This window comes from Staurois parvus, unplaced genomic scaffold (assembly GCF_062004578.1).
Source record: "Staurois parvus isolate SC_StPar_1 unplaced genomic scaffold, SC_StPar_1.0 ptg000147l, whole genome shotgun sequence".
In the NCBI taxonomy this organism is placed as follows: domain Eukaryota; kingdom Metazoa; phylum Chordata; class Amphibia; order Anura; family Ranidae; genus Staurois; species Staurois parvus.
Window position 1 is genome coordinate 10,161,661 of NW_028317943.1, and position 26,775 is coordinate 10,188,435.

The following is a 26,775-nucleotide window of genomic DNA, read 5'->3' on the forward strand; positions in this document are numbered from 1 at the left end:
CCAAGCTGCTCTGTTGAAAATCATTGCACACAGCAGGTAAGTATAGATATGTTTGTTATTTTACAAAAAAAAAGGAACCTTTAGAATCGCTTTAATTTGAAAGAAAGGGACATGATCCTTGAGACTATAAGCCTGAATAATAGTCTGCCTGAGCCACCAAAAAAATGGTGGAACCAGAATCTGGGTAGCCCTTCTTAAGCCTATCCATTATCTGTCTTTCCAAAAGAAGATGTGGCTGAGACATAAACTTGAACAGCCCAGACCACATCCACATGGAAAATGATCTCCTTCTGGAGAGATGGGACACAAAGACACTGTCCTGGGTAAGGTGAAAAGCAGAGACCATCTTAGGAAGAAAGGACTAGACCTCAACACCACCTTATCCTGCGGTATCAAAAAGGGTTCCCTGCATGATAATGAAGTAAGGGAACGTCTCTGAGAGGTTCAAATGGTGGCTTTCTGATGTACGGAGAGGACAAGATTCAAATCCCACTGAGGTTGAGGAGGGGGTGCCACATGGGAGAACCCTTGCAGAAAAGTTTTAATCAGAAACTGGAAAACTATCCTTTGTTGGTACCAAGAATCAAACACTAGTCCAAGCCCAACTGCAGGAAAGAAAGGATCAGTACCAACACTGTCTAGCAAGCAAATGCCAGTGAACAATGGTCACCCTGCAGTGGGCAACTCCATGGAAACATTTACAATAAAACCAAAAGTCAAGGCTGAGGACAACTGCACTGGATAACTGTGAGGAGACCACCTCAAAACAACTTAAATCAGGGGAAGATATCCATTTCCCTATCACACTAGCAAAAAAACAAATAATTTTGATGGGGTTATACCCAGTTATGTCCCACAGTTTTGCTTGCCAATGTCCAATTCCCCTGTAGGCAACAATATAACCCGACTACCTGTGTGACTCAATACAGTTGATGCACTTACTGTAAAATACTCTATGAATAAATTGATTACATGGTTTTCTTTGATAAATGTTTTAGTCTCGTTCTTTCGGAAACTTGGCACTACCTGTAACACTTGCTGCTGGTAAGTGCCTTGAAAGTTTCTGCTTTCAGTAGCTACCCCCTGTTCTTAATGGAGCGTATTCATTCTATTACCTTTTCTTGGCTGCTGGACAACTCTTAGTGTTAGTGCTTTGCTGTTATCTTATTCTTGCCTTGTACTAGGTCAGGCTAGTATTGTATATTTACCCTGTATAGTACTTGCCTGTTATGCCTATATGTTGCCCAGGCTTGAGTATACGCTGTACACAGCATTTAACTTTTAATGTAACTTTTTGAGCTTGTTGCTGTGTATTACTGATTTTCATTCTAATACTAATTTCTCCAGTCCAGAATCTTGCAAGTTTTTTCAGTGAGGGGTTCCTTTGCAAATCATACAAGCAGCATTTTTAATAGAAACAGAAAATTACAATACATTCACAATAGGTACAAAAAACTGATTTATTTTGTACAGGATTTACACAGAGTCCATTACTTTTGCCAAAAAATGTAATCTTACTAGCCGCCTTTTAATATAGATCTTGGTTTAATACTCAAATTCCATATTTCTTCTTTAAAGCATTAAAAGAACCACTTGTGTTCAGTGACTGTTCTGCATAATTAAACAAGGCACGAACATCTGTGAAAGATAAACAGCATAGAAGTTAAAAAGTAAAAAATTAAAGTAAAAACAAAATAAAAACAACAAACCAAGCAAAAATAACAATATAAACAGCATTATGTATTAAAGTAAACTCCAGGCAAGTACACATATAAAATACATATATGAGGGCTGTTTTGCCTGACAAAAGAATTTGCCTTTATGTATATTTGTTTCCAAGACATAAACAGCACAGCCTTGTCTAACACTTGCAGGTCTCCTTCCCACCTCTGTCTTGTGACTGGACTCTGAATGTTGAAACAGCAGACTGATCAGGCTTTTATTGGTGTCTGTAAGCGCCATTAGGGAGATTCGCCTTCTTTATTTGTCTTGTTTACTGTTAGTATCCAAAATGAAAATATAAGAAAATCCTAAATTTTGGGATGTCCCCAGAACAGTATTAGGATATCTTTTACTGGGAACACTAGTCCTGGTGACCATCATGGATTCCCTTACTTTGGAATGATTTCCTTTCATTTCTTGTTTTGGCTATGAGACAAGAAGTGAAGGGAAATGTTCCCAATGGGACACAGATGGAAAAAAATGAACATGTGTTATATTACTTCATCCACGGAAGGAAACATTTTGACTTTAGTTCTTCCTTAAAGTGGAAGTAAATCCTAATTAACAAAAAAAAAAACCTGGTCCACCTGCAAAGGAATGTCCAAATGTGCTAGTATGCATTGCATACTAGCACATTATGAAAGACATATCTGTAAAACGATGTCCTCCAGCATCGAGCTGTCACAGCTGATAGGTCTTCCAGTCTCTCTTCTGGGTTCGTGGGCTCCGGCCCTTTGAATGGCCGTTCCACGAAGACATCATATCCATGATCACGGTACAGCACTTTCAATGGACGGAAAACTCGAGTATTCCGTCCATTGAGAGCGCAGTGCACATGCGCCGGTGACGTCACCTGCTGCTAGTCTTTGGAACATCTCCTAAACAGTGAACATGTAGGAGATACTCATTTTACCTGCAGACAAGCTTCATTATAAGCTTATATCAGGGGTGTGGATATTTTTGAAAAAACTATTTGTTCAGGGACTAAATCAGTGTCCCAATCTACTTGTCCTGATAAAAAAAACATACATTTTAACCAAAACCATATTTAAATCTGCTTTAAGTAATGTATGGGGCTTTTAAAAACAAAAGGAGCTTTACGGAGACTTACGCCAAATGTTTAATAATTTTAACATTGAGCTGTTTATCTGCTCCTCCCCTCCCTGCCTCTCTCCAGTACTGCAACTTTGGACTAGCATGGAGTGGAGAGACCTTGCAGTGTAATAAGCACCGATTGGGTGCTCGTCAGGAAAGGGGAGTGTCGGGCTTATCCTTTATCCATTTTCGCTGCTGTTTTTGCGTTTTTTTGCACACGTTTAAAATCATTTAAGGCCCGGAGATTACACAAAACCCCCAAACGTTATATTTTCTGAAATCAGAGATCCTAAAGAATAAAATAGCAGTAGTTCCAACTTTTTATGTCACACGATATTACCACAAAGGTCTAGGAAACGCAAAATTTCAGTAAAAAATACACTTAAGTTAATTTTAAGGCACAAAAAGCAATAAAGTATCCAATTTTTTTGTAAAATATAAAATATGAGGTTGCATTGAGTACATAGATATCTAACATGTCAAAACTTAAATTTGCATGCACTCATGAGACAACAAACTTTAGTACCCTATATTTTCTATAGGTGGCCCTTATAGGTCATCAGTTTAGCGTTACAGAGGATGTCTGGTTCTAGAATTATTGCTCTCATTCTGGCGTGCACGGCAATATGTAACATGTGTATCGCAACTGATGTTTTCATGTGTAGGCGCCCCAGAACGTGCTTTTACATTTGTGCGTGCGTACATATGCAGGGATGGGGGGCCTAGAAAAATTTTTTGGGCGGGGGTTATATGCTTGTGTGTAACTTCCATTTAAAAAATTTTTTTTTTTACTTCACTTTTTTTTTTTTAAATCACATAGGGGGCAAACATTTTTTGGTAACAGGTTCTCTTTTTTGAGACATCCAAGGTCTAAAAGACCCTGGATATCTCCTCTGTACTCCACTGAATGTAATGCAGTGCACATCGCACCGCCTTACATTCTTTCCTGGCCTCAATGACTGGGAATCTGTCAAACGGGGACCTGGAAGTGACTTCACATCACTTCCAGGTCAGAACAAGAAGGGGAGCCGCCCGAATGCTTCCACCTGGCACATGAGGGCAAGCAGCAGGGCTAAAGGCAAAACAAAAATACCTGTCTGTCGCCTGGAACTGCATGTCCCGGGTGTCGGTCGATAGAAACTGCACACCCCTGTGTATATATATATATATATATATATATATTAGACAGGCAAAACTAAATATACAGTATATATATAGATTACCTTCTTTCTCTGATTCTGACAAAAACATCACTGCCATATCAAATCTCCTAAGCTCAGACAGTCTTTGTAAAATTTCCATAACTTTGGCAGCATCTTCATTTCTAGAAAATAGAGATAGAATAGAAATACTCTTGTTATGGTAATATCAAAAACCTTTTTGATACTTTAGAGATTTTCGGTTAAATCATCTATCAGTGATAAAAAGTCATACAGTATATGCATCTTAAACTGACCATACATTGCACAATCTCTTTTAGATCTACTTTCAACAAGTGTAATTGCCTTTGGATTGTTCAGGTTTTTTTTCTCATATGACATGGTTTTATAAATCTAAAAGACTGTACAATCAGCTTATATAGTACATGGCCAGCTTTATATAGTTAGATGCCTACATGAACAGTGATACACTTGCATAGTAGTTTTGAAGCAAAAAAAAAATAGTCAAACCACTGTAAAAAAAACCAAAACCAAACAAAAAACAGGAAATAATTTAATCATCATACATATTAAAATAATGATTAGGTATACATACAAATGATTATTAATAAACAAGTGGTCTTTAAATCAGGAAATTGGATGATTGGCAAATCACATCTTCATGGATGCAATGGCTCTCTAATTACATGCAGTGGTTTATGGTATTAACTGATCTTCTGCAGTCCTTGTGATGCCTAAACAGACTACATGATTTATCAACAAACATTAAAGATTTACAGGGGCAGAGGGCACACTCCTGGCAGTTCAGCAAAGCTGTGAGTATTTTTATGGGTATATAAAATAGCTAACTTTGAGCAGAAAAACTTAAAATTTACAAACAATCTCTCACAAAAATGAAAAAGACATTCATACAAATGTATTCAACAACATTTATAAAAATGTAAGTGTTACTAGATAAATTTCTGCTTACTCGATGTATTTAAGCCGTAGGATCTTTAACATTTCATTGAACACATCAGGATCCAATGCTTTTTGGAAGATTTTATTGTACATGGATGGTTCAATTTGCTACAAACAGAACAAGAAAAAAATGTATATTTATGTATTATCCATATTTTAAAGTAAATCACAACTAAAACTTAAGTGCAACAATATTAAGATGTCAACATTTAAGAGCACTCCTAAACCTCAAGCCCCTGAAACTCACTAGTGCTATGCTTGAAACTCAGGATATACTTCAAGTGTTAGTCTGTATATGCAGTAAAGCATGCTTCTTATACTCACTGTGGAACCTAAGGGGTTAATCTTTTGCACTGTGTAAAAAGGCTGTTTGATCCTGACTTCTCTGATCCTCCCCTTCTTCCAGTGTCTCCCTCTTATCTCTTGATAGAACATATCGTATGGAGTCACTCTGCACATGCTCAGTTTGGTATGTATTGCTATAAGTTTTTTTTTTCTTGGGAGAGTGCGTGTGATCAGCACAGGGCCAATCAGCACTGTCCAGACAGAGGTCAGGGGTTCTGCATCCTCCTACAGCAGAATTAAAACTCCTCCTACAAGCTTTAACGTGCTCTGCTGAACGCTTATAGAAGTCACAAGATTGCTCTAACTGGTAATGAGAAAAGGTATTTAGCAGTTTATGTTTTTTTAAATAATTGCATTTCCATGTCCTGTGTACTCTGGAAGGCCAGATATAGTGAATGCAGGGTCCTCTGGGTTTAGTAACACTTTAAATGCAAATTCCAAGATATTACTTGTCAAAGCTTGTCCATCCCTTTCTACCTCCTAAACATTCTTACTGGCCAGCAAGACTGCCCATCATGGTTATAAAGCAGTAAAAATGTCTGGGAGTTAAGGGAGTACAGCAAGTGTCAAAGCTTTGCAGTTCAGAACAACCTGAGATTTGGGTATAGTGGCAGGGACTTGCAAGTTATTAAAGAAAGGTTCCTACAACTTATACTTGATACCATTTTTAACAAGTGCACCTTGAAGCTGAAACGTGTTCTGATTATATTTTGCCATCTCTAATTCCTCCCCTCATCATCCACATGCTGATTACATTTTTTAAATAAAACCTTTCCAATTTCATTACATACCAGGGATATTATCATTGGGTCTTTGTGATTCCCTATGCTATTTGGGAAGGTTATGGCTGTGGGAGAGTCTGACAGGGTGCTGTATATAGCTTCCTGAAAACATTACAGCAACGTGCCTCAGAATCATACAGGGTGTTCACTCTTTCTTGTTGCTGTTGGGGATTTGTTAGGTCTCCTGGACAGCATTATTAGTTTCCATCTTTTGCCTGCTCCTGAACCACTCCATATAATGCTGATTGGAGGTTTCTATGACCATCATTTTGTAAACTTTTATTATCGACAGAATATATATGGACACTCAGTGAGACTGGATTTTTTTATTATCTTTGAGTTCTTTGTTGACTCCTGTGATCCAGGACCGCTCCTTGTGTCCCCTCCTAACTTAGGAATCAGGCGTGGGTTCATTACCTGGTTGATGTAATCTTCTGTACATTTAGATGTTCTTTCATAATGGAGCAGATCTTTCAGTCTAGGAAACAGTGAATATTACCCCTACCACACTGCTGAAATCAGCTCAACCAAAGGGAAAAGAAGTTGTCAGAGGGCAAAGATATGGAAACTTGCTAATCAATGGAGTATTGAGGGTATGTGTGTGAGGGTACTATAAAATAATTGTTGCTATTCCTATTGCCTATGGGACTATATCAATTCTTATGTGCCTTTATATTTTTATAGAATGAAAATAAATCGTTTTGGGAGTTATTATATGAGTTTATATAAAACCTGAAAAGCCCCAGAATCTTTTCAAATGTCGTTCTCATATTGACATTCAGTTGTGCTGATAATTGGCCAGTAACCATAGGGCCAGATGATGCTGGATGTCCTCCAGCCCAGAAATGTATTGGGCTCCATTTGACTTTCTGCAGCTTCAAATGCACATTTTGAGAAGCTCACAGCATACAGTGAATGCAATTTCAGCACAACAGAGGAATCTGTAAGAATGAAGTTAAGTCTGGAGTTCAGCTTTAAGCTCTATGATATTAGCACTTTTTTTCATTTTCAAAGAAAGAATACAAGTAACAAATACAGATAATGGTTTCCTACCTTCATGTACATGTATAACATTTCCTGGTTGCCCTTCAGTCTCCTGAAATCTGACTCAAGCTGAAATGAATTTGTAGGGACACCTGGAATGTCACTGGTTGTGGATGTCAATAATGGAGACACATCATTTATTAATTTCGGCAGCAGCGTTTGAGGCGGGACATGGTTGTCTACATTGATCCTTAAAATTACAAAAGAAAAGGGACAAATTACACTATATGTAAAAATTACAATTGAATAACGTGACAATAACAAGTAGATTTGTATTTGCTGCAGAGATTGTTAAAGTGTATGTTTACCTAAAACCTTTTCTTAGTTTTGGATAGAATAGAGAAAGGTTTGTCAGATTTTACTTCTATCTGGGGCTCCACCAGAGAGGGTTTTCCTCACTTTCTTTTCTGAGGACAATGTTTTACCACCCAAAAAGCAAGCGGAAATCTTAAACAGGGAAGCAGGAAACAATAAAAAGGTAACAGAGGTTCTAGCTTCCCACTGCTTAACCACTTGTTGACCTCCAACAGTAAATTTACTGCCGGTGACTGTTTCCCCTGGCACCACGGTGTACCTGTATGTCACAGTGCTCATGAGCACACCCCCTGGGGCACACAGCGGTGCACGCTGCAACCGCTGTATCCACTGGACACATCGGGATTGTGGTGCTCAGTAAGCAGCCAGATACCATGCGATCACTGTTCAATTACATGTCACATAGTAAACAATAGTCATGAATGGAATCTAATGGATGATCTGTGATTGGTCACCAGTGATCACGCAGTACCTGTGCCAATTACAGCAACTGTACCATGTAATAGCTGTGGACCAATCACAGCATCACAATAGTAAACAATGAGTCATGAATGAAAGCCATTCTGATGACAGTATGTAGAAAAAAGAAAAAACAATATTTAAAAAAAGTATTTATGTATTTTTTAACATACTGTCACCAGTCAGTATTCTTAATCACATACTGTCACCAGTCATATGATGACACTGTACTGCACTGTGACAGTATATATAAAAAAAAAATAGTGGACAAAAAACTAATATAATTTAAAGGATAAGTTCACCTTTTGACAAAAAATAATAAATACACTTTTTTTGCAGGTAAAAAGAATGTGCATTTATTATTTTTTTGTTGCAGGAACCTGTAAAGCATTGCATCTATGATCAGCAGATCCCTGGTGCCATGCAGGTCTCCTGCAGACCTGCCAGTATATGTGCTTGCCCGTATGGGAAAGCAGATATACTGACAAGAAAAATTAATGAACTACTACAGCGTTCCACAGCGCCATGGTAGTTCATTAAGAAGTAAAAGGAAACAGCTGCTAAGGCTGTCGGGACTTGTAGTTTATTAATTCACAGAACTAAAAAAACATCAGTTTGTACTGGGAATTTCTCCCTGTACTGTTGTCACAGGGAGGAGGGGGAGGGGATCAGGCAGCGTCGGGAACATGTAACATGTTCCACCCCATGTACCATGTTCCCAAAGGTGAACTTATCCTTTAATTTTCTAATTTTCCAAAAAAAAAGGGACAAAAAAAAAAAAAAAAATCACAAAAATAAGCTTTTGTTTATATAATAACAAAAAATAGCAATAAATAAAAAAAAACTCAGTGGTGATTAAATGTCAACAAAAGAAAGCTCTATTTGTGTGGAAAAAATTATATAAACTTTATTTTGGTACAGTGCTGCATGACCGCACAATTGCCAGTTAAAGTAGCACAGTGCTGGTCATGAAGGGGGTATAACCTTCCGGAGGTCAAATGGTTTACATAAAATTAAGCATCTCTACTTCTGTCTGTGTTTAGAGTTGTTCCCGCACCTCCTGTACTGGGGACAACTGTTTTAACAGAAAGGAAATAAAGAAATCTGTTCAACAGAACCTCTGATGGAAGTAAAACCTGACAGGAGTTCTAATCCTTCCCGCTTAATCCAAAACAAAAAAAACTACAACAAAAACAGCAAAAAAAGAGAACTTTGGCTGTACTTCTCCTTTAAAGTGTTACTAAACCCACAACAGTAAAATCAGTCTGTATATGCAGTAAAGCATACTCACTGTGCAACCTAAGGGGTTAATCCTCTGCATTGTGTAAAAATGCTGTTTGATCCTGACTTTTCTGATCCTCCCCTTCTTCCAGTACCCCCCTCTTATCTCCTGATAAGACATATTGTGTGGATTCACCCTGCACATGCTCAGTTTGGTGTATATTGCTAGAGCGGTCCATAGATATGAATGGGTGATGGTGGCTGTATGCAACTATATGTGCTATTATATAAAGTAAGGCACGCGCACAGATGTAGTTTACCTAAGGTGTGCCCAGTTTATTACATCTGTGTGCATGCACTACTTTAGACATATAGCTATGTTCAGCCGCCATTACCCATTTATGTCTATGGGCGGATGTACATAAGAAACTTATGTTTTTACGAATAACAGTATAGTAAGTAAATCATCAATACTAGCTCCCTGAAAGGTACAGTTTATTTAAAAACAGAACAAAGACTAGTCAAGCACAGAATAAAATTCCCTAAACACGTGGTAGTATGCAACAGGCCTACCAGCCTAACATGTACAGCTATAAGGCAGGAATAAAACAAGTTACTTGTTCAAAAAATGTTATTGTGAAACGAGGTAACATGAACATGTCATCAGCAATATTGTACAGTAGGCTTAGGTAGGTACAGCGGGTAAGATAAGTAATTTAAATGGAAACAACCAAAACAACCATCGAGCTGGTGAAGCTAAATTAGAAGAGTAGTAAACTATGCCAAGCTATAAGAGATCTAACAAGTTCAGAAGGAGTGAAAGCAAGATGTTGTACCCTGGGTCTAAGCATAAGTAATGATATAGAGATATCTAAATATACATTGTAAGGAGGTAAAAAACTATAAACAGTGGCAATAGGTGAGTACTTGTGCCCACGGTGGGCCGAAGTGATAATGGCCAGGGTTGTGGTGTGTAACCTGAAGTAGGAGCTGTAGTAAAGAACTGCGTTCGAGCTGAAAGACATGCCTGGGGTAGGTAGGAAAAAAGGAGGGGAGGAGAGGGGGGTAGACTGTCGTAAGAAAGGAGCAAGCAGGGGGAGGGTGGAAGAAATAAGAGGGGGAAATCAGTTGAGTAAAGGAGAAGGGGGGGGGGGAGTAAAGGGAGTAAGATAATCCCCGGGGTAGGCTAGGTCAACCAAGAAGATGATGTAGTCTTTACCCTGCATGTGAGGGTTTAAAGGACTATGTAAGTAAAAGTGTGCTATCGAAGTTGGGGGGTAAGAAATGGGTTAGCCATGGGTTCCAAACTTAGGTATTCTGTCTTGCATGGTGATCTCAATTTTGGCATGGAACATGGCTTGCGTGACACGGTTTCGGGTAGCCAGAGTGCTGTATTAGGGGGATTTCTATGCCTTTGCAATGGTCTGTTTGGCTGCTGTGGTTATTTGGAGGAATAATTTGAATTGTCAGTGAGTAACATTTAAGGTTTCCTATTCAGGAGTGCCACTGCAGGATCTGGTGGGATTAGGGTGTCAAACAGTTCAGAGAGGATCTGAAATATTTCAGCCCAAAATATTCGTACTACTGGACAAACCCACCAGATGTGCAAGAGGGCTCCCACTAAGTTGCAACCTTGAGGGGAAGAGTACGTTAAAAATTTGGAGATCCTGGCGGGGACCAAGTACCATCTAATGAGGACTTTGTAGTTGGTCTCTAGGGCCACTACATTTTGTGAGGAAGATTTGGTGGCCTCCCAAATGTCTGACCAGGCGACCGAATCAAGGGTGAGGCCAAGGTCTCTCTCCCACTTAGTAACATAGGGGTGGGGGGTGGGATGTGTCGGTTCAAGGAGCTGGCTGTATAGGTTTGAGATAAGGCCTCTCCTATGAGGTTCCGATTTGCAGGTTCTTTCAAAATAAGAAAGGTGAGGGGCGAAAGGGTCTGAGGGAAGTACGGATGAAAGGAAGTGTTTTATCTGAAGGTAGCCAAAAAGTTCTGAACAGGGTAGGGCATAGGTTTCGCGAAAGGACAGAAAGGATGTTATCTTGGAAGAGGATGAAAATTTATGTACACAGAGCAGGCCGGCTGATGACCAGGCTGAGAAGAAGGAAGTGAAGAACCAGGCAGAGTAAAAAGCAGGGTTACGAAAGACGGAGAGCATAGGGTTTCGTGGAGACTGGAAGAGGTAGCATGCCTTAAGTCTGTTCCAAATAGAAAGATAATGACATGTGATGGGATTAAGGAGATTGTGGTGGTGAGACCGATCTAGCCATAAAAGGTTAGCCACCGACGGAGGGTCATACTCTACGAATTCTAGCGACACCCATAAGGGTGATTCTTTAGTGGCGTGATACTTGGGGAGCTCAGCTAAATGAGCTGCAGGATAGTAGGCTTGGAAGTTGGGTAATCCCAGGCCGCCTTTCAGTTTATGGGTGAAGAGTGTATTCTTAGGGAGATGGGGTTCTAATGTATTCCAGACGTAGGTGGAAACTCGACGTTGTAAGATGTGGAGGAAGTATGCAGGGACTGAGATGGGAAGAACCTGGAAGAGGTATAATATTTTTGGTAGGATGGTCATTTTGATGACCGTAATACGTCCCAGCCAGGATATAGGTAATAGAGACCATTTGTTCATAAGTGAGGTGAGGTAAGAAAGCATGGGTGGATAGTTTGCACTATATGAACCCTTCAGGTTTGCTGTGAATTTGATCCCAAGAAAAGGGATAGAGTGGGAGCACCAGGAGAAGGGCAATACAGTTTGTTGTAGTTGGACTTGGAGAGAGGATGGGAGGTATATGTTTAGAGCAGTGGATTTGTGAGGGTTGACTTCTAGGTCTGAGACGCGGCTGAAATTGCCTAGTAACTGGAGGAGATTTGGGGCTGATATCAGAGAAGTCATGAAGAGCAAGACATCATCCGCGAAAAGGCAATGTTTATGATGGATACCCCCTATTTCAATAACTTTTAATATTAGAATCCGATCGGATTAGGATGGCTAAGGGTTCTATAGCTAAGGCAAAGAGTAGAGGGGGGTTTAAAAGGTCCGCATATGTTTTGTAATAGGTGGCTGAAAGTCCATCTGGGCCTGGAAGTTTATTAGGATTAAGGGATTTAATGGCCGTCAGAATTTCTGTGGGCGTGACCGGTTTTTCTAGTTTGGTGCTCTGAGAAGCCAGAAGCGTAGGACGTTTGATGTTGGAGAAAAGAGATTCGGCTTTTGTTAGATCTAGAGTGTGGGAGTCAGAGTAAAGACCGGATAGTTTACGATGGAATTCGTGGAGAATTTTGAGGGGGTTACTAGAGTAGGTATCTCTAGAGAGTTTCAGGAATAACGGTTTATGCATATGGCCAATTTTGCAAAGGTAAAGAGCCAGGAACGTGTCTGGCTTGGCCTTTGTGTAGAGCTTATGTTGGGATCTGTGTAGGATCTTTTCTGCTGATTCTGTAAGGAACAGGTCCAATTCTAAGCGGGCTTTGTCAAAGTCTTGTCTAGAGGTGGGGTCGGGTGGGATTGGAAGGCTAGCGAGGCCTTTTGAAAGGTTCCTTCAAGACATACTGTATATGTCGTTATTTATTTTCCTTCCTAATGTAGGATTTGTCGAAAACATACGCACCAGAGACTGACGCAGTCTGCCATTTTGTTAAGAGTAGCCATGTTATTCCTTCATTCTCCTTCCCCCTCCCTTCCTGAGAGGCACAGTGACATATGTGTGTGTGTGTGTGCTGGTTATGGGTCACTGGCTGGCCAAGGGATCTCTAGCTAGGTGCTGAGCTGTCTGTGAAAGCTGTATCCTTCCTCACCTAGGAAGAGATAGGACCAGCTTTCCCAAGAGAGCTGGAGTCTCACTGCCCTGAGAACCTGTGTAACTTCACACCTCATAAAAAGATACTGGAGCCTTCCCAAGAGTTGAAAGGGACTCTGAGCTAATAAACCTAGCTCAGTGTAGGTGACAGAATTAGATAAACACTTCTCAAATCAATTTTTCCCCTATGTCTCATATCTTGGAATAAAAACCGGACACCTCGTCAGATGGCCAATGAGCAGGCGAACAGTTTGATGGGTCACTCGCTTATCTCGGACCATCAGGGGAGCCAAAACATAGAACTCGTGAACCGTGCAATATATAATTTCATAATTCATATCTAAATAATCCTCAGACTTGTCTGTATAATAATATACCCCCGGGAGGACTATCGCTTGTGCAGATGGAAAGTTGTGGACCAGAATATGAATTATGAAAGATGTTGGTTCCAGTTTAGGGTTCCGCCTGATGGTTCCTCCCTAAACAGGGGATTGGTCTTTTACTTCAGAACCGCCCCCTGCTGGGAAACTTTAAAGCAGGCTGTCAAGCCTACGAGAGTTAAGTTTGAAGAGATCTCCCATTTTTAACATCAATATACCACCTGGGGAGGTCTGTGCCTTTCGCTCTGAAACGTGATCTGCTTCCATCCAAGGCTTAATGACAAGTAACTTAATCCTTTAACTTCTCCCTGTTATCTCTTTGCTGTGTTCTATATATATATATATATATATATATATATAGGTTATATCTTCTCTGTAAATATTTTTATTGCACCTGTTTGACCCTTTTAGTAATAAATCTTTCTTTCTGGAAGTGTTGAACTGTTTCTATAGCTTTTAATTGCAATTTAAGAATCCCTGCCTTTAAAGAGACGCTGTTTGTGTTAACCCTCTGTATAGCAGGCCTGTATTATGAACGGGTTAAGCAGTCGATTATAGCAACCATTATAGTGTTATAGCGAGACGCCGAGTTTCCTCTTTCTCTGATTAAAAAGGAGGTGGTGGCAGTGTGAAGGGGTTAATTGGGTAATTAACCTGACCCAGTAACAATCGATTCAGGCTGCTGGCACATTGATCGGTATCCATTAGCTGGAAAATCGTTGTGCAGGGTGCAGCTGGGTGTGGCATTGTTACGCACGTCACATCGCGGTTGTAGATCGGCTAGCCCTTCGGTCACGTGTTTGGTGAGAAGGTCTGGGGTCTGACGCCGCGATCGTGACAGGATTGGCTAATGCAGACCCCCCTTATGACAGGCTTATGGGCCTCCCAAAGTGTTAGAGGGGATATATCATTCGTGGTGTTGAGAGTGATGTAGTCCTTGAGGGCCTGTTGTATGACTAGGCGATGTTCTAGGTGTGCTAAGATAGTATCATTAATGTACCAGGAGGTGTGGTTAGATGAGAGGATCAGGGAGGAGAGAGTGGTGAGTACTGCATTGTGGTCGCACCAGGAGATAGGAAGTATAGTTGCTGAGAGGAGGGTTGGGGAAGAGCCAACTGTGAGGAAAATGTGGTCAATCTGGGAGAATAGTTTGTGTGGGTATGAGTAGTGAGTGTATTGGCGTCATGCTGGGTTGCATTCATGCCAGGAATCAATTATAGAATGTTGATTCAGAAGTTGTTGAAAATGTAGTTTGTTAGGGGAAATTGAAACTGGAGGTGGGGATTTATCTAAATATGGGTAGAGGACTTGGTTAGAGTCCCCACAGATTAAAAAAGTTCCTTTCTTATGGGCATCTATTGTACTGAGTAAGTGAGAGAGGAAGGGAGTAGAATTCTTGTTAGGGGCATAGAAGGATACTATGGTAATCTCACTATCGAGAAGGTTGCCTGTCCGAATTAAGTAGCGGCCTTCTGGGTCCTTGATCTCCGAAAGGAGAGTAAATGGTGTAGATCGGTGAAAACCTATAAGTACCCTTCTACATTTTGAGGATGCAGAGGCCATGTAGACTTGAGGAAAGGAGGAGCTAAAGAATTTAGGGGTAGAGTGGGTGGAGAAATGGGCTTCTTGTAAACATATAATGTGGGCTTTAACGGAAGACACCCTGCGGAAGGCTTTGGTGTGCTTGTTTGGGGAATTAAGCCCTTGAGCATTTAGTGTGAGAATGTTTAGGGGAGCCATGGTGATGGGGCATAGGGATGATAATTAAAATGCATTCTTTCTGACTGATGATAAGCAAAGTACCCCGGGGACAAGAGGAGAGGGAAACAAAAAACAGAGAAGAAAAGGAGAGTGGAGTAGAGGGAGTGGTGAAGAAGGGAATTGGGTGAGGTGGGGGGGGAGTATGTAGGGCACCATTCAGATGGAAAGTTTATTTCCTATCCAAAGGGCTGTAAGTAGTCTGTAGAGTATCCACAGAGGAACAATCTGGGACATAGTGGGGGCAGCAATGGACAAGGGACGCCACGGCCAACAAATAAGTTCATCCATTAGGATGGTGATGTCAGGTAACCCAGCATAGTGTAAGGCGTAATTGGCGAAGATCTGAGAGGAGGATGAGCAGGGATAGGGTATGTGGGGTGACAGAGCCTGGGGGGAGAGGTGATTGGTAAAGGGGAAACACAAGTCTGGCTGTTAGGTTAAGGAGAATTTCTGGCCAGTTTGGTGGGGAATTATGTAGTTATAGAATTTAAGGCAGCTTGGTTGATTGGGCGCAAGTAAACATACCAAGCCCGGCAGAAGACGAGCATGTACTTCAATCGTAAACTAGAACAAGACACATATCCTTTAGATAACATGCGGCCAGACAACAAAAACCTAAACAATTAGGTAACACAGGGTACCAGAAGCCTCCATATGGATTGTGAAAGAGAGGAGAGCTCAACAGCTCTCCAGGGGAAACTGAAGTAGGAAAATAGGGCTATGTGCTAGGGAGAAAAAGAGAAGTGATACTTCTGGGTTTCATAAAGAACTCCGGACTAGGAGGGAAGAATATTCATGGGTACGAGGGGGGGTGGAGGGTAGTTAGGGACGGATGGGGGAGGGGGGGTTATTAAAGGTTTGATTGATCAGGGAGACTTTAAGGTAGGTGAGCAATAAGGTCCCATGAATCAGGGTGCACTCAGGATCTGGTGGGAGTGGAAACCCAAATGCAGAGAAACTGGGGGATTCCTTCCCAGCTCGCTGTGGCAGTCTGAGGACTTAGAAAAGAGTGATATGCTCACTAGTCAGAGCAAGAGAGTTCAGTCCATAGAGTCTTCGTGGGCTGGGGCAGGAGAGATATAGCGATCCCTTTTTTGGGTATTAGCTGGTTTCTTGGAACCCAGTGAGGTGTGGAGCTTCTGAGGAAAGCTGGTTGCGGCGTGGCATCTGGAGCTTTCAAGTGTAGGAGCTGAGGGGAGAAGGCGAAGATAATGTAGGGTGGACTGGAAGTGTAGTGGGCGCTCTGATAACAAAAGCTGACAGAGAAAGGGAAACCCCAGCGGTACGTTATATGGTGCTGTTGTAGGAACAGCAGGTGGGGTTTCAAGGCTCGTCATTTGGCGATGGTGTAGGGAGCCAAGTCTTGGAAGATTTGGAAGGTATGGCCTTTTGGTAGGTGCTGCCGCCATAAACTGCTCTTTAGTGCGGAAGAAGTGCAGTTTCATTATTATATCGAGGGGAGGGTCTTCAGGTCTACGTGGAGTTCTATCAATTTCCAGCCACTCTATTGGAATGGATGGGGCCAGTTCTTGGAAGAGTGCTGTAATTGTCGACTGGAGGTCTATTACAGATTCCGAGAGACTCCGAATACAGAGGTTTGAGCGACGGGCTCTGTTTTCGAAATCTTCCAACCTAGATTGTAATGTGAGGTTTTCTTAATTTAGGGCTTCTAACATATCAGAATGTTTAGCTGCGATGGTATCAAGATCATCCATTCATTGTTCAAGGGTTGCAGTACGGTTCCCCAGATCCCTAATTTCCTGGGAAAGCCTGTTAGTGATGTGATCGAATGTTTGCTTTAGGGCTTTGCTAAGCATCCTTTCAAATTTCTGCAGTAGGTCTGAGTGAGGGATGTCAGAGTGAGGTGCCAGGGGGGTGACCCCAGAATCTGTGTCAGACTCACCATCCGCTGCAGGTTCCAGCTGGGTCTGTGCTCGGGAGTGGGACTCAGTCTGCTGGAGGGAAGGAGCGGTCGCCATCTTGGAGGAGGCCCGCGCCAGGACCTCCTTAATAGATTTTGTTTTGGGCTTTTGTTTCTTGCCACCATACACCATGCCTGTGGCAGTCGAATGTGCAGGGGGTTAGGAGAAGCAGGGGGCTTGTAGTGGGATTGTAAGGCCAGGGCTGGGAGCGGCCGTGGGAGTACGGGAGGAGCGGAGCTCTAGGCAGGCATGTCCTGCTCGGACGGCTTCGCGCATGTACTACAAGCTACTTTTTTCATTCATTATGCCTGTGCAGATATTCATTTTAACTCTCCTTTTGAAAAAAAGGTGTGTTATGCTGGCCTAAAGAAACATGGCTATTATATGCCTGCAGTTGTAGTAATATTATGCACTCTCCTTTGCTGCTAGCACAGCTGACTTTCATAGACTTAAAGTGTTACTAAACCCAGGACCCTGCATTCACTATATCTGGTATCCCACAGTACACAGAACATGGAAATGAAATTATTTTAATAAATATAAACTGCTAAATACCTTTTCTCATCAGCAGTTAGAGCAGTCTTGTGACTTCTATCAGTATCCAGCTGAGCACTGGTTAAAGCTTGAAGGAGTAGTTTTCTTTCTGCTCTAGGAGGCTGCATAATCCCTGACCTCTCTCTGGAGAGTGCTGATTGGCCCTGTGCTGATCACATGCATACTCTCAGAGAAAAAAACCCCAAAAAAACTTCTCTGGCAATACACACCAAACTGAGCATGTGCAGAGTATCACCACACGATATACACTGCTCAAAAAGAATTCAAGGAACACTTTGAAAACACATCAGCTCTCAATGGGGAAAAATATCATGCTGGATATCTATACTGATATGGACTGGGTAATGTATTATGAATGTAAGGATTCCCCATCATTTGATGGAAATGAAAATTAGCAACCTACAGAGGACTGAATTCAAAGACACCCAAAAATCAAAGTGAAAAAATGATGCAGCAGGCTAGTCCATTTTGCTGAAATTTCATTGCAGCAATTCAAAATATATGACCCCCACGTGCTTGTATGCATGCCTGATAATGTCGGGGGATGCTCCTAATGAGACGACAGATGGTGTCCTGGGGTATTTCCTTCCAGATCTGGACCAGGGCATCACTGAGCTCCTGGACAGTCTGAGGTGAAACTTGGTGGTGTCGGATGGACCGAAACATGATATCCCAGAGGTGTTCTAATGGATTTAGGTCAGGCGAGCGTGGGGTGCCATTCAATGGTATCTATGCCTTCATCCTCCAGGAACAGCCTGCATACTCTCGCCACATGAGGCCAAGCATTGTCATGCACCAGGAGGAACCCAGGACTCACTGCACTAGCATAGGGTCTGACAATGGGTCCAAGGACTTCAACCCGATACCTAATGGCAGTCAGGGTGCCATTGTCTAGCCTGTAGAGGTCTGTGTGTCCCTCCATCGATATGCCTCCCCAGACCATCACTGACCCACCACCAAAACAGTCATGCTGAATGATGTTACAGGCAGCATAACATTCTCCACGGCTTCTCCAGACCCTTTCGCGTCTGTCACATGTGCTCAGGGTGAACCTGCTCTCATCTGAAAAGCACAGTGCACCAGTGGCGGATCTGCCAATTTTGATGTTCAATGGCAAATGTCAATCGAGCTCTATGGTGCTGGGCAGTGAGCACAGTGCCCACAAGAGGATGCCGGGCCCTCAGGCCACACTCATGAAGTCTGTTTCAGATTGTTTGGTCAGAGACATTCACACCAGTGGCCTGCTGGAGGTCATTTTGTAGGGCTCTGACAGTGTTCATCCTGTTCCTCCGTGCACAAAGGAGCAGATACTGGTCCTACTGATGGGTTAAGGACCTTCTTCGGCCCTGTGCAGCTCTCCTAGAGTAACTGCCTGTCTCAAGGAATCTCCTCCATGCTCTTGAGTCTGTGCTGGGAGACACAGCAAATCTTCTGGCAATGGTACGTATTGATGTGCCATCAGGGAGGAGTTGGACTGCCTGTGCAACCTCTGTAGGGTCCTGGTATCGCCTCATGCTACCACTAGTGACACTGACCCCAGCCAAATGCAAAACTAGTGAAAAACAGTCAGAAAAGATGAGTAAGGAAAAAAATGTCGGTGGCCTGCACCTGTAAAACCATTCCTGTTTTGGGGGTCGTCTCATTGTTGACCATCTAGTGCACCTGTTGTTTATTTCATTGACACCAAAGCAGCTGAAACTGATAAACAACCCCCTCTGCAACCTAACTGACCAGATCAATATCCTAGGAGTTTTATTGACTTGATGCTATACTATGATTAAAAAGTGTTCCTTTAATTTTGTTTGAGCAGTGTATCATATCAGGGGATAAGAGAGGGGCATTGGATGAAGGGGAGGATCAGAGAAGTCAGGATCATACTGCCTTTTTACACAATGCAGAGGATTAACCCCTTGATTCCACAGTGAGTATATCAAGCATGCTTTACTACAGTGGTCTCCAAACTGTGGCCCTTTGGTTGCTTTTATCTGGCCCTTGGAGCACTATTTCATCTACTAACACCAACAATGGGGAATAATTCCCCCCAACTGAGACCAATGAAGGGGCGCAATTCCTGCAAATGACACCAACTATGGGGCACAGTTCCGCCCAATGACACCAGCAATTGAGCCCAATAACACCAATGATGGGGCACAATTCCTCCCAATGACGCCAATGATGGAGCACAATTCCGCTCAATGACACCAACAATTGGGTGCAATACACCAATGATGGGGCACAATTGCTCCCAATGACACCAATGATGGGGCATGATTCCCCAGTGACACAACAATGGGGCACAGTTCCTCTCATTAGTACCAAACATGGGGCACTGTTTGCTCCCACTGATACCAGAACATCTTCTACTCCCAAGGTCCACAGTCTGGCCCCTGTCTGAAGGACAGTAAACTGGCCCTTTGTATATAAAGTTTGGAGACCCCTGCTTTACTACATATAGAGACTGATTTTACTGTTGTGGGATTAGTTACAATTTAACACTTTTTCTATACCTCATGCTGAAAACACCCTTCTGTTTACATAACTCATAAGATCAAGCTGACATTTCAGTATATGTCACTGTTGTGGATTGCTCCTTCAGTGTGGTCGGGTAAAAGCATTGTCACATTATATTAAACTGGAGGAACTCTCTCCAAGGCTTTATTTACAAAGGTGGCGGTAACAAAATCTGGTTGGGCCATGGTCTTATCCCTCTGACTGCCAAGTCACAGGTTACCATGGTTAACACTGCTGCAGTTACAGTACAGCAAAAAAAAAAATACTGCAGGTCACATTCATTGAGTAATACTGCTGCCAAATGCAACCTATCCAAGTGACTGGGGCCACACCACAACCGCAAAGTAATGCAGAGTATAGTCTGGTGCTGTGGCCCTTCAAAGCTTAAAACTGGTGCACAGTAGGAGACATATTGCCTCCGTTTTGCCTGTCAAATGCCTATGAAAAGCAATCCCCCGCACATAGCAGTTACAACCTGGAAGGTCTTTCAATCTTTCCCCATTCTCTCCAAAACTAAAACAAAACCGTTTTGGCTGGACTTGAACCCATTTATTGTCAGAATGTATCATATACATTTTTGGCAGTCAAAGGGTTGAACCTAACCCTTAACCCTTAGGGCCCATTCACACCAGATGCAGTGCTATGCATTTGTGACTGCACTCCAACTGCAAAGATAGTCTAAAATCCAGGGTATCCTATGGGTATAGTTCACACTATTGCAGTGCAGTGGAAAAAAAAAGTACAGCAAGCTGCAAATGCACAGCAATGCGCACAAATTCATGTAAATGCATAGAAACGTATAAAAGCCTAATGAAGAAAGAAGACAGAAGTGGTCTCATGGGAAATGCAAGCTTAGGAAAAATGAACTTCAAATGCATGCTGATTCATATCACTGTGCATGCAAAAACGCACAGTAAATGCACAGTTTCTGGTGCAAGTGGTCCAACCACTACAAACGCAGATATATCATAGCAGGTGCTAAATTCTACTGCTGAAACAAAATGATCAGTAAAATGTCGGCAGAATATTCTGTTATCAATGTGACAAAGGCAACTAGCATCATACCTTAGCACAACAAAGAACAACACAGTTTTTTTTTCTTAGACTGTAAAGATAGTTTTTTTTAATTAATTGTCAGTTTTTGATACCAAGTTTTAAAAAAATGTAGCCTATCAGCCCAGTTTTGTCGTTCTCTTCTGGATAACGCACTGGCAGTGTGGTGATTAGCGAGTCTGAATGTGTTTTTTTTTTTTTTGCCTGCAGTTTTAAAAATAGAACTGACACTAAGCACTGAGAGCAGTACGGCAGCAGCCTTCCCACTATCCTACACTGTAACTGATTGCTGGACTGCATAGCAACAGCAGTCACTTTCCTAACTCCCATTTCTCCCCAGTCTACAACACGTTATGGCGGAATGCTCTGCAATGCTGAGCTTATAATATGAAAAATTGCATATTCACTTCAACCAGGTTCACTGGCATCGTTTCTGGGTCACAATGATGACGGGAGGCCCACTAATGCACAATAAAATCACACAAATCAAAGTGGTGAAGTCTATAGCCTACGGCCCAGTCTGCTATGAACTCTGACATGGGTCAGTTCAATCATCTAAGCCAACCATGTCTTGTTTGTCTGCACAAGAGCAGCAGTACTGTTTGGCCCAAGCTACAATCGCTAATTCCTTTGGGAAATGTAGGTCTTGCCAATCTTGCTATCATTTTCCACCACAAGATTCTCCTTTTTAATACATGCCCTCCAGAGGATTTACCCCCCTTCCTGACCAGGCCATTTTTTGTTATACGATGCTGTGTTATTTAACTGACAATTGCGTGGTCATGCAGCGCTGTACATAAATGAACTTTGTGTAATTATTCCCCACAAATAGTTTTCTTTCGGTGGTATTTGATCACCTGTGTTTTCATTGTTTGCGCTATAAACTAAAAAAGACCGACACTTTTGAAGAAAAAAAAAATTTTTTTTACTTTTTGCTATAAAAAATGTCAAGTAAAAAAAATTTAAAAAATCAAATTTCGCCAGAAATTTAGACCAAAATGTATTCATATATCCCAATATATGTAAATTAATTGGTTTACGTGAAAGTTATAGCGTCTACAAATGCTGGTATATATACTGGAATTTTTTTTTATACTTGTAATGGTGGCGATCAGTGACTTATAGCAGAACTGCAGCGGACATTCTGACATGCGGGGGGGGACTGACTAACTGCCACTGACATCCCAATGACACTAATACAGTGATCAGTGTTAATAAAAAGCACTGACACTGTACTAATGACACTGGGCAGGAAGGGGCGATCAAAGAGTTAACTGTGTGCTGTTTTACTGTGTGGTTTACTTGAGAAACATGCTGCTGTGTATTTCTCTGCTGTGCAGAGAAATACACAGCAGTATGTTACTGCTTGCAGGAGAGAGACCTGTGTTGTTTACACACAGGTTTCTCCCCTGACAGTGATACTTGGCAATTGCCGACAGTGGGCATCACAGAGCTGGTTCAGGCTCTGCAGAGATCCAGACAATAATGTGGGGATGTACCAAGATGCCTGACCAGCAGCTGGCTCAGCCTCTCAGGATGCCACTGAGAGCCTAAGCCAGCCGCTCCCGCCCCCTCCCCTGCCTGGCGCTCCAGTGAACACTGGAGGGGCAGAGCACAGATCATTGATTGACAGACATCACTCTGCTCAGAGCATATGCATGCCCAACAATTGAGTGATCAGTGGTCTTTCATCGCTGAGATCTGTGTAGAGCTGGAGGGGGACAGCAGCAGCATCCATCTAGGGGAGTATGAATGTTTGTCTTTTTGATTCACGGACTTCTCTTTTAAGCAAAGCCAAGCAAGAGTTTCATGACTCCAAGGGCTTTTTTACACCTACACTGCCCTTTGAAGAGGGTGTTTGACAGGCAGCTGGGTGGCCACCTGTTTTATTCCTATAAAGCCCACTCCAATGCACATGGTTGCAATGTGGTTCCATTCACTTGAATGGGTTGTGTTCAAATGCAACTGAGTGTATAACTTTTGCTGGCACATGTATACAATCCTGTTCAGCTGCGTTTGTAGTTTAAGGGGATGGTAAAAGCGAGGTTCAACTGCATATTTTTACCCCTTACTCCCCACGTTTAAACTAGACTTTAAGTCGAGGGGAAAATCTCCCCCTGAAGGCCTTGAAGAACATGAATTCTGGAAGATGTTCTCAAAAAAGGCAAGCATAGGCGAAATGACAAGTCACCATTATTGCCTGCAGACTTCCTGCTGCTAATATTTTCCCCATTACTGATTTATGCAGGCCATAGACGGGTCGAAAATCGGACCGAAAAAAAAAACGGCCGATTTTCGCACCGTTAGTGGGTTAATTGGTCAGCCGTTTTTTGGGGTTTTTGGCACATTTTTTTTATCGGTAAAGTTGGAAAAAATTCGGCCGATTTTGCCGATCAGACGATTTTCCCAGCAATGATGGGCAAATCGGGCGATCGTTTTACCAATAAAAAATCTGCGCATGAGCCGTGACCTGCAAGAAGAAGAAAAAAAAGAAGAAAAAGAAGAGTTCCAGTCCGCTATTATATCTTATATGAAAAGTCTTTCAGTTCCAATAATGTATCTATTTGTATCTGAATAAAAACATCCAAAATGGATACATTGTTGCAACCGCAATACTTTTTCATGTCAAATATAATAGCGGAGCTCTCTGCAAGGGACAGAAGTAATTAAATGCCGGCCGTAGACAGGACGAAAATCGGCCGATTTTTTTTACCGTTGGTGGTAACGTTGGCCCATTGAACGACCGATTTTTTTTTTTTTTTTTTTTTTTAAACGTCCGGTTTTCGACCCGTCTATGGCCTGCATTACTATGCCTTATTCCTCACTGTGTGGAGGTGGTCATATAGGTAGAGGAACAGGGCTTTGCTTCGTTAGAACAGAGCTGCTCCTATGAATGCAGGTGTGGGGAATATTAAAGAAGCAGCAGGAGAGATTCACAAGCACAGATTCACAGAATGAGTGAAGCAGAAGAAGGGAGATGCATGCGATGCAGATTCCTCTCCAGCAAGGAGTACAGTAATGACATCACCAAATGTAACTTTGAATCTCTTGAAACAATGCCTTAGATGATCTCATACAGCCAGGAACAGAATGGGACAGGGAGCAGATGAGCATCTGTCCTGTGGGCAGGGCACTATATCTGCTCTATGAAAGGGGTCTGTAGGGGGCTGTTGTGGTGGAAGCCGCTAACTGCTCTCACTGCGCCAGGAGAGAATGTCTGCCATGTAGGAGCAATATCAAATGACAGTCAGGTACTAGCTGTACAGGTGAGCAGCTTTGTTTATTGTGCAAACTGCATGGGAATATTTTATCTACCAGAGGCTCTGTTATGATTTCATACACAGCACAATGAAAGGCAGTGGTAGAAGACTTGCTCAGCTGAGAACCTTGAACAGCAGATGACAGCAAGGACTCTCTCTGCTCTGATAGAAGACTGACTGGGGTTGATGTACTCAAGGGCAAATAGCCTGTGCACTTCAAGTGCAGCTGCTCTAGAACTTAGAGGAACCTCTGAAATGAAGGGAAGCTTTGCTGATTTCTATTATTCAATCATGTGCAAGCAAAAATGCTGTTTTTTTTATTTTCCTTGCATGTTCCCCTTAGATCTAGACTACACTTGCAGTGCACAGACTATTTGCCTTTAGTAAATCAACCCCACTGAGTTGCTATTGGTACATTTGGAGGCATACTGTTTTCATATAAACATCCTTTATATCCTTCATGTAAAATGATGTCTGTACTAGTTTAGCACTTTTTAGGCTACTTTCAAAAGGGGCTGATACATTGGTTTTCCAAAAGATAAAAACTGTTTTGTTACAACGTAAAACAACAATAAATAAAACTTCAATAGAATGAATTGGTTTCAGTGGATTCTCAGGCAGAGGAAACCAATCTTGCAACAGTTCGGGTGGAGTGTTTGGCTGTTTGAATCACAATAGTGATTATACATTGGTGCATACCAATGCAGTATTTTTTAAGCATGCATTTTACTTATTTTGGTGATGAGTGATGGGATGGACTTTCTTCACATTGAAACTATTTTGGTGTGTTCACAATCCCCTTGGTGGTTTTGAATATTCAAGACATGGAAGATATTTATATATATATATATATATATATATATATATATATATATATATATATATATATATAATCTGCGTACTCCATTGTTGGATGGGACTAGGCGGTTGTAAAGGGCCTTGTCGGACTATATATGTATACACACAGTTAGGTCCATATCTATTTGGACACAGGAAGGATTTTAGTTTTTTTCAGGTATTTACCAAAACATATTCAAACTATAGTTATATAATGGATATGGGCTGAAAGTGCACACTCTCAAGTTTAATTTGAAGGTATGTACATCCATATTGGAGGAAGGGTTTAGGAATTACAGCTCTTAAGAGTAGCCATGCCCCCTTTTTCAAGGGACCAAAAGTAATTGGAAAATTATTATTATTATATTATTATACAGTATTTATATAGCGCTAAAAGGTTTGCTCAGCACTGTACATTATAGTGGGGGACGGAAAATGAGACAATACAGTAACAAAACAAAACACGAGGGGGTCAAGGGCCCTGCTCTTTCGAGCTTACAATCTAGGATGGAGGGGATAGTGGTACAGGAGGAAGTGGCTATGGGGGATGGAGTGGTAGGAGCAGATCGGCTATTAGGTGAGGGCGGGGTAGGCTTCCCTGAAGAGATGGGTTTTCAGGGTGCGCCTAAAGGTGAGGAGGGTAGGTGACAGTCTGATGGATTGGGGTAGTGAGTTCCAGAGGATGGGGGAAGTCCTGGAGAAGTCGGGCGTGGAGACCAGGGAGCTAGAAAGTAGGAGGTCTTGTGAGGAGCGAAGATTATGGGTAGGGTGGTATTTGGGTATCAGGTCGGTGAGGTAGTTTGGGGCAGCGTTATGGATGGCTTTGTATGTCTGTGTTAGTAGTTTGAATTTAATGCGTTGGGCAATCAGGAGCCGGTGGAGGGAATGACAGAGGGGGGTGGCAGAAGCGGAGCGGTTGGTAAGGTGGATGAGTCTGGCCGCTGAGTTCAGGATAGACTGAAGCGGGGATAGCCTGTGTTGGGGTAGGTCGATGAGAAGGGAGTTGCAGTAGTCCAGACGTGAGATAATAAGGGAGTGAATGAGTTGTTTAGTAGTGTCTGGAGTTAGGAACGTACGTATTTTGGAGATGCTGTGGAGGTGGAGCCTGTATGAGTTTGCCAACGATTGGACATGGGGTTGGAAGGACAGGTTTGAGTCCAGAGTGACACCTAGGACTTTGGCTTGCGTGGTGGGACTGATGGTGGCGTTGTTGGTCATGATGGTGAGGGGGGGGGGGGGGCGCAGGCTGTGGGGAAAATCAGGAGAATTGAATCAAAAGCGGTTTCATGGACAGGTCATGGCCAAATATATATATAAAGACCTGTGTATATACAGTGGGGATCGAAAGTTTGGGCACCCCAGCTAAAAATTTGTATTAATGTGCATAAAGAAGCCAAGGAAAGATGGAAAAATCTCCAAAAGGCATCAAATTACAGATTAGACATTCTTATAATATGTCAACAAAAGTTAGATTTTATTTCCATCATTTACACTTTCAAAATAACAGAAAACAAAAAAATGGCGTCTGCAAAAGTTTGGGCACCCTGCAGAGTTAATATCTTGTACTGCCCCCTTTGGCAAGTATCACAG

General features: G+C 42.1%; 1 protein-coding gene across 2 annotated transcripts in view; it reads right to left on the reverse strand.

Moving 5' to 3' along the window:
• Positions 1 to 1,441: 1,441 nt before the first annotated feature.
• The window catches only part of RPAP3 (RNA polymerase II associated protein 3), an 89,709-nt gene continuing 64,375 nt past the window's right edge, over positions 1,442 to 26,775 (reverse strand). For both annotated transcript variants that reach the window (XM_089674022.1, XM_089674021.1), the window contains 4 exons: positions 7,118 to 7,298; positions 4,948 to 5,045; positions 4,041 to 4,141; positions 1,442 to 1,638 (listed from right to left, as the gene is read on the reverse strand). In XM_089674022.1, coding sequence (XP_089530148.1) covers positions 1,553 to 1,638; positions 4,041 to 4,141; positions 4,948 to 5,045; positions 7,118 to 7,298 — 466 coding nt within the window. In that variant the 3' untranslated portion in view covers positions 1,442 to 1,552. The remainder of the gene's footprint in view (positions 1,639 to 4,040; positions 4,142 to 4,947; positions 5,046 to 7,117; positions 7,299 to 26,775) is intronic.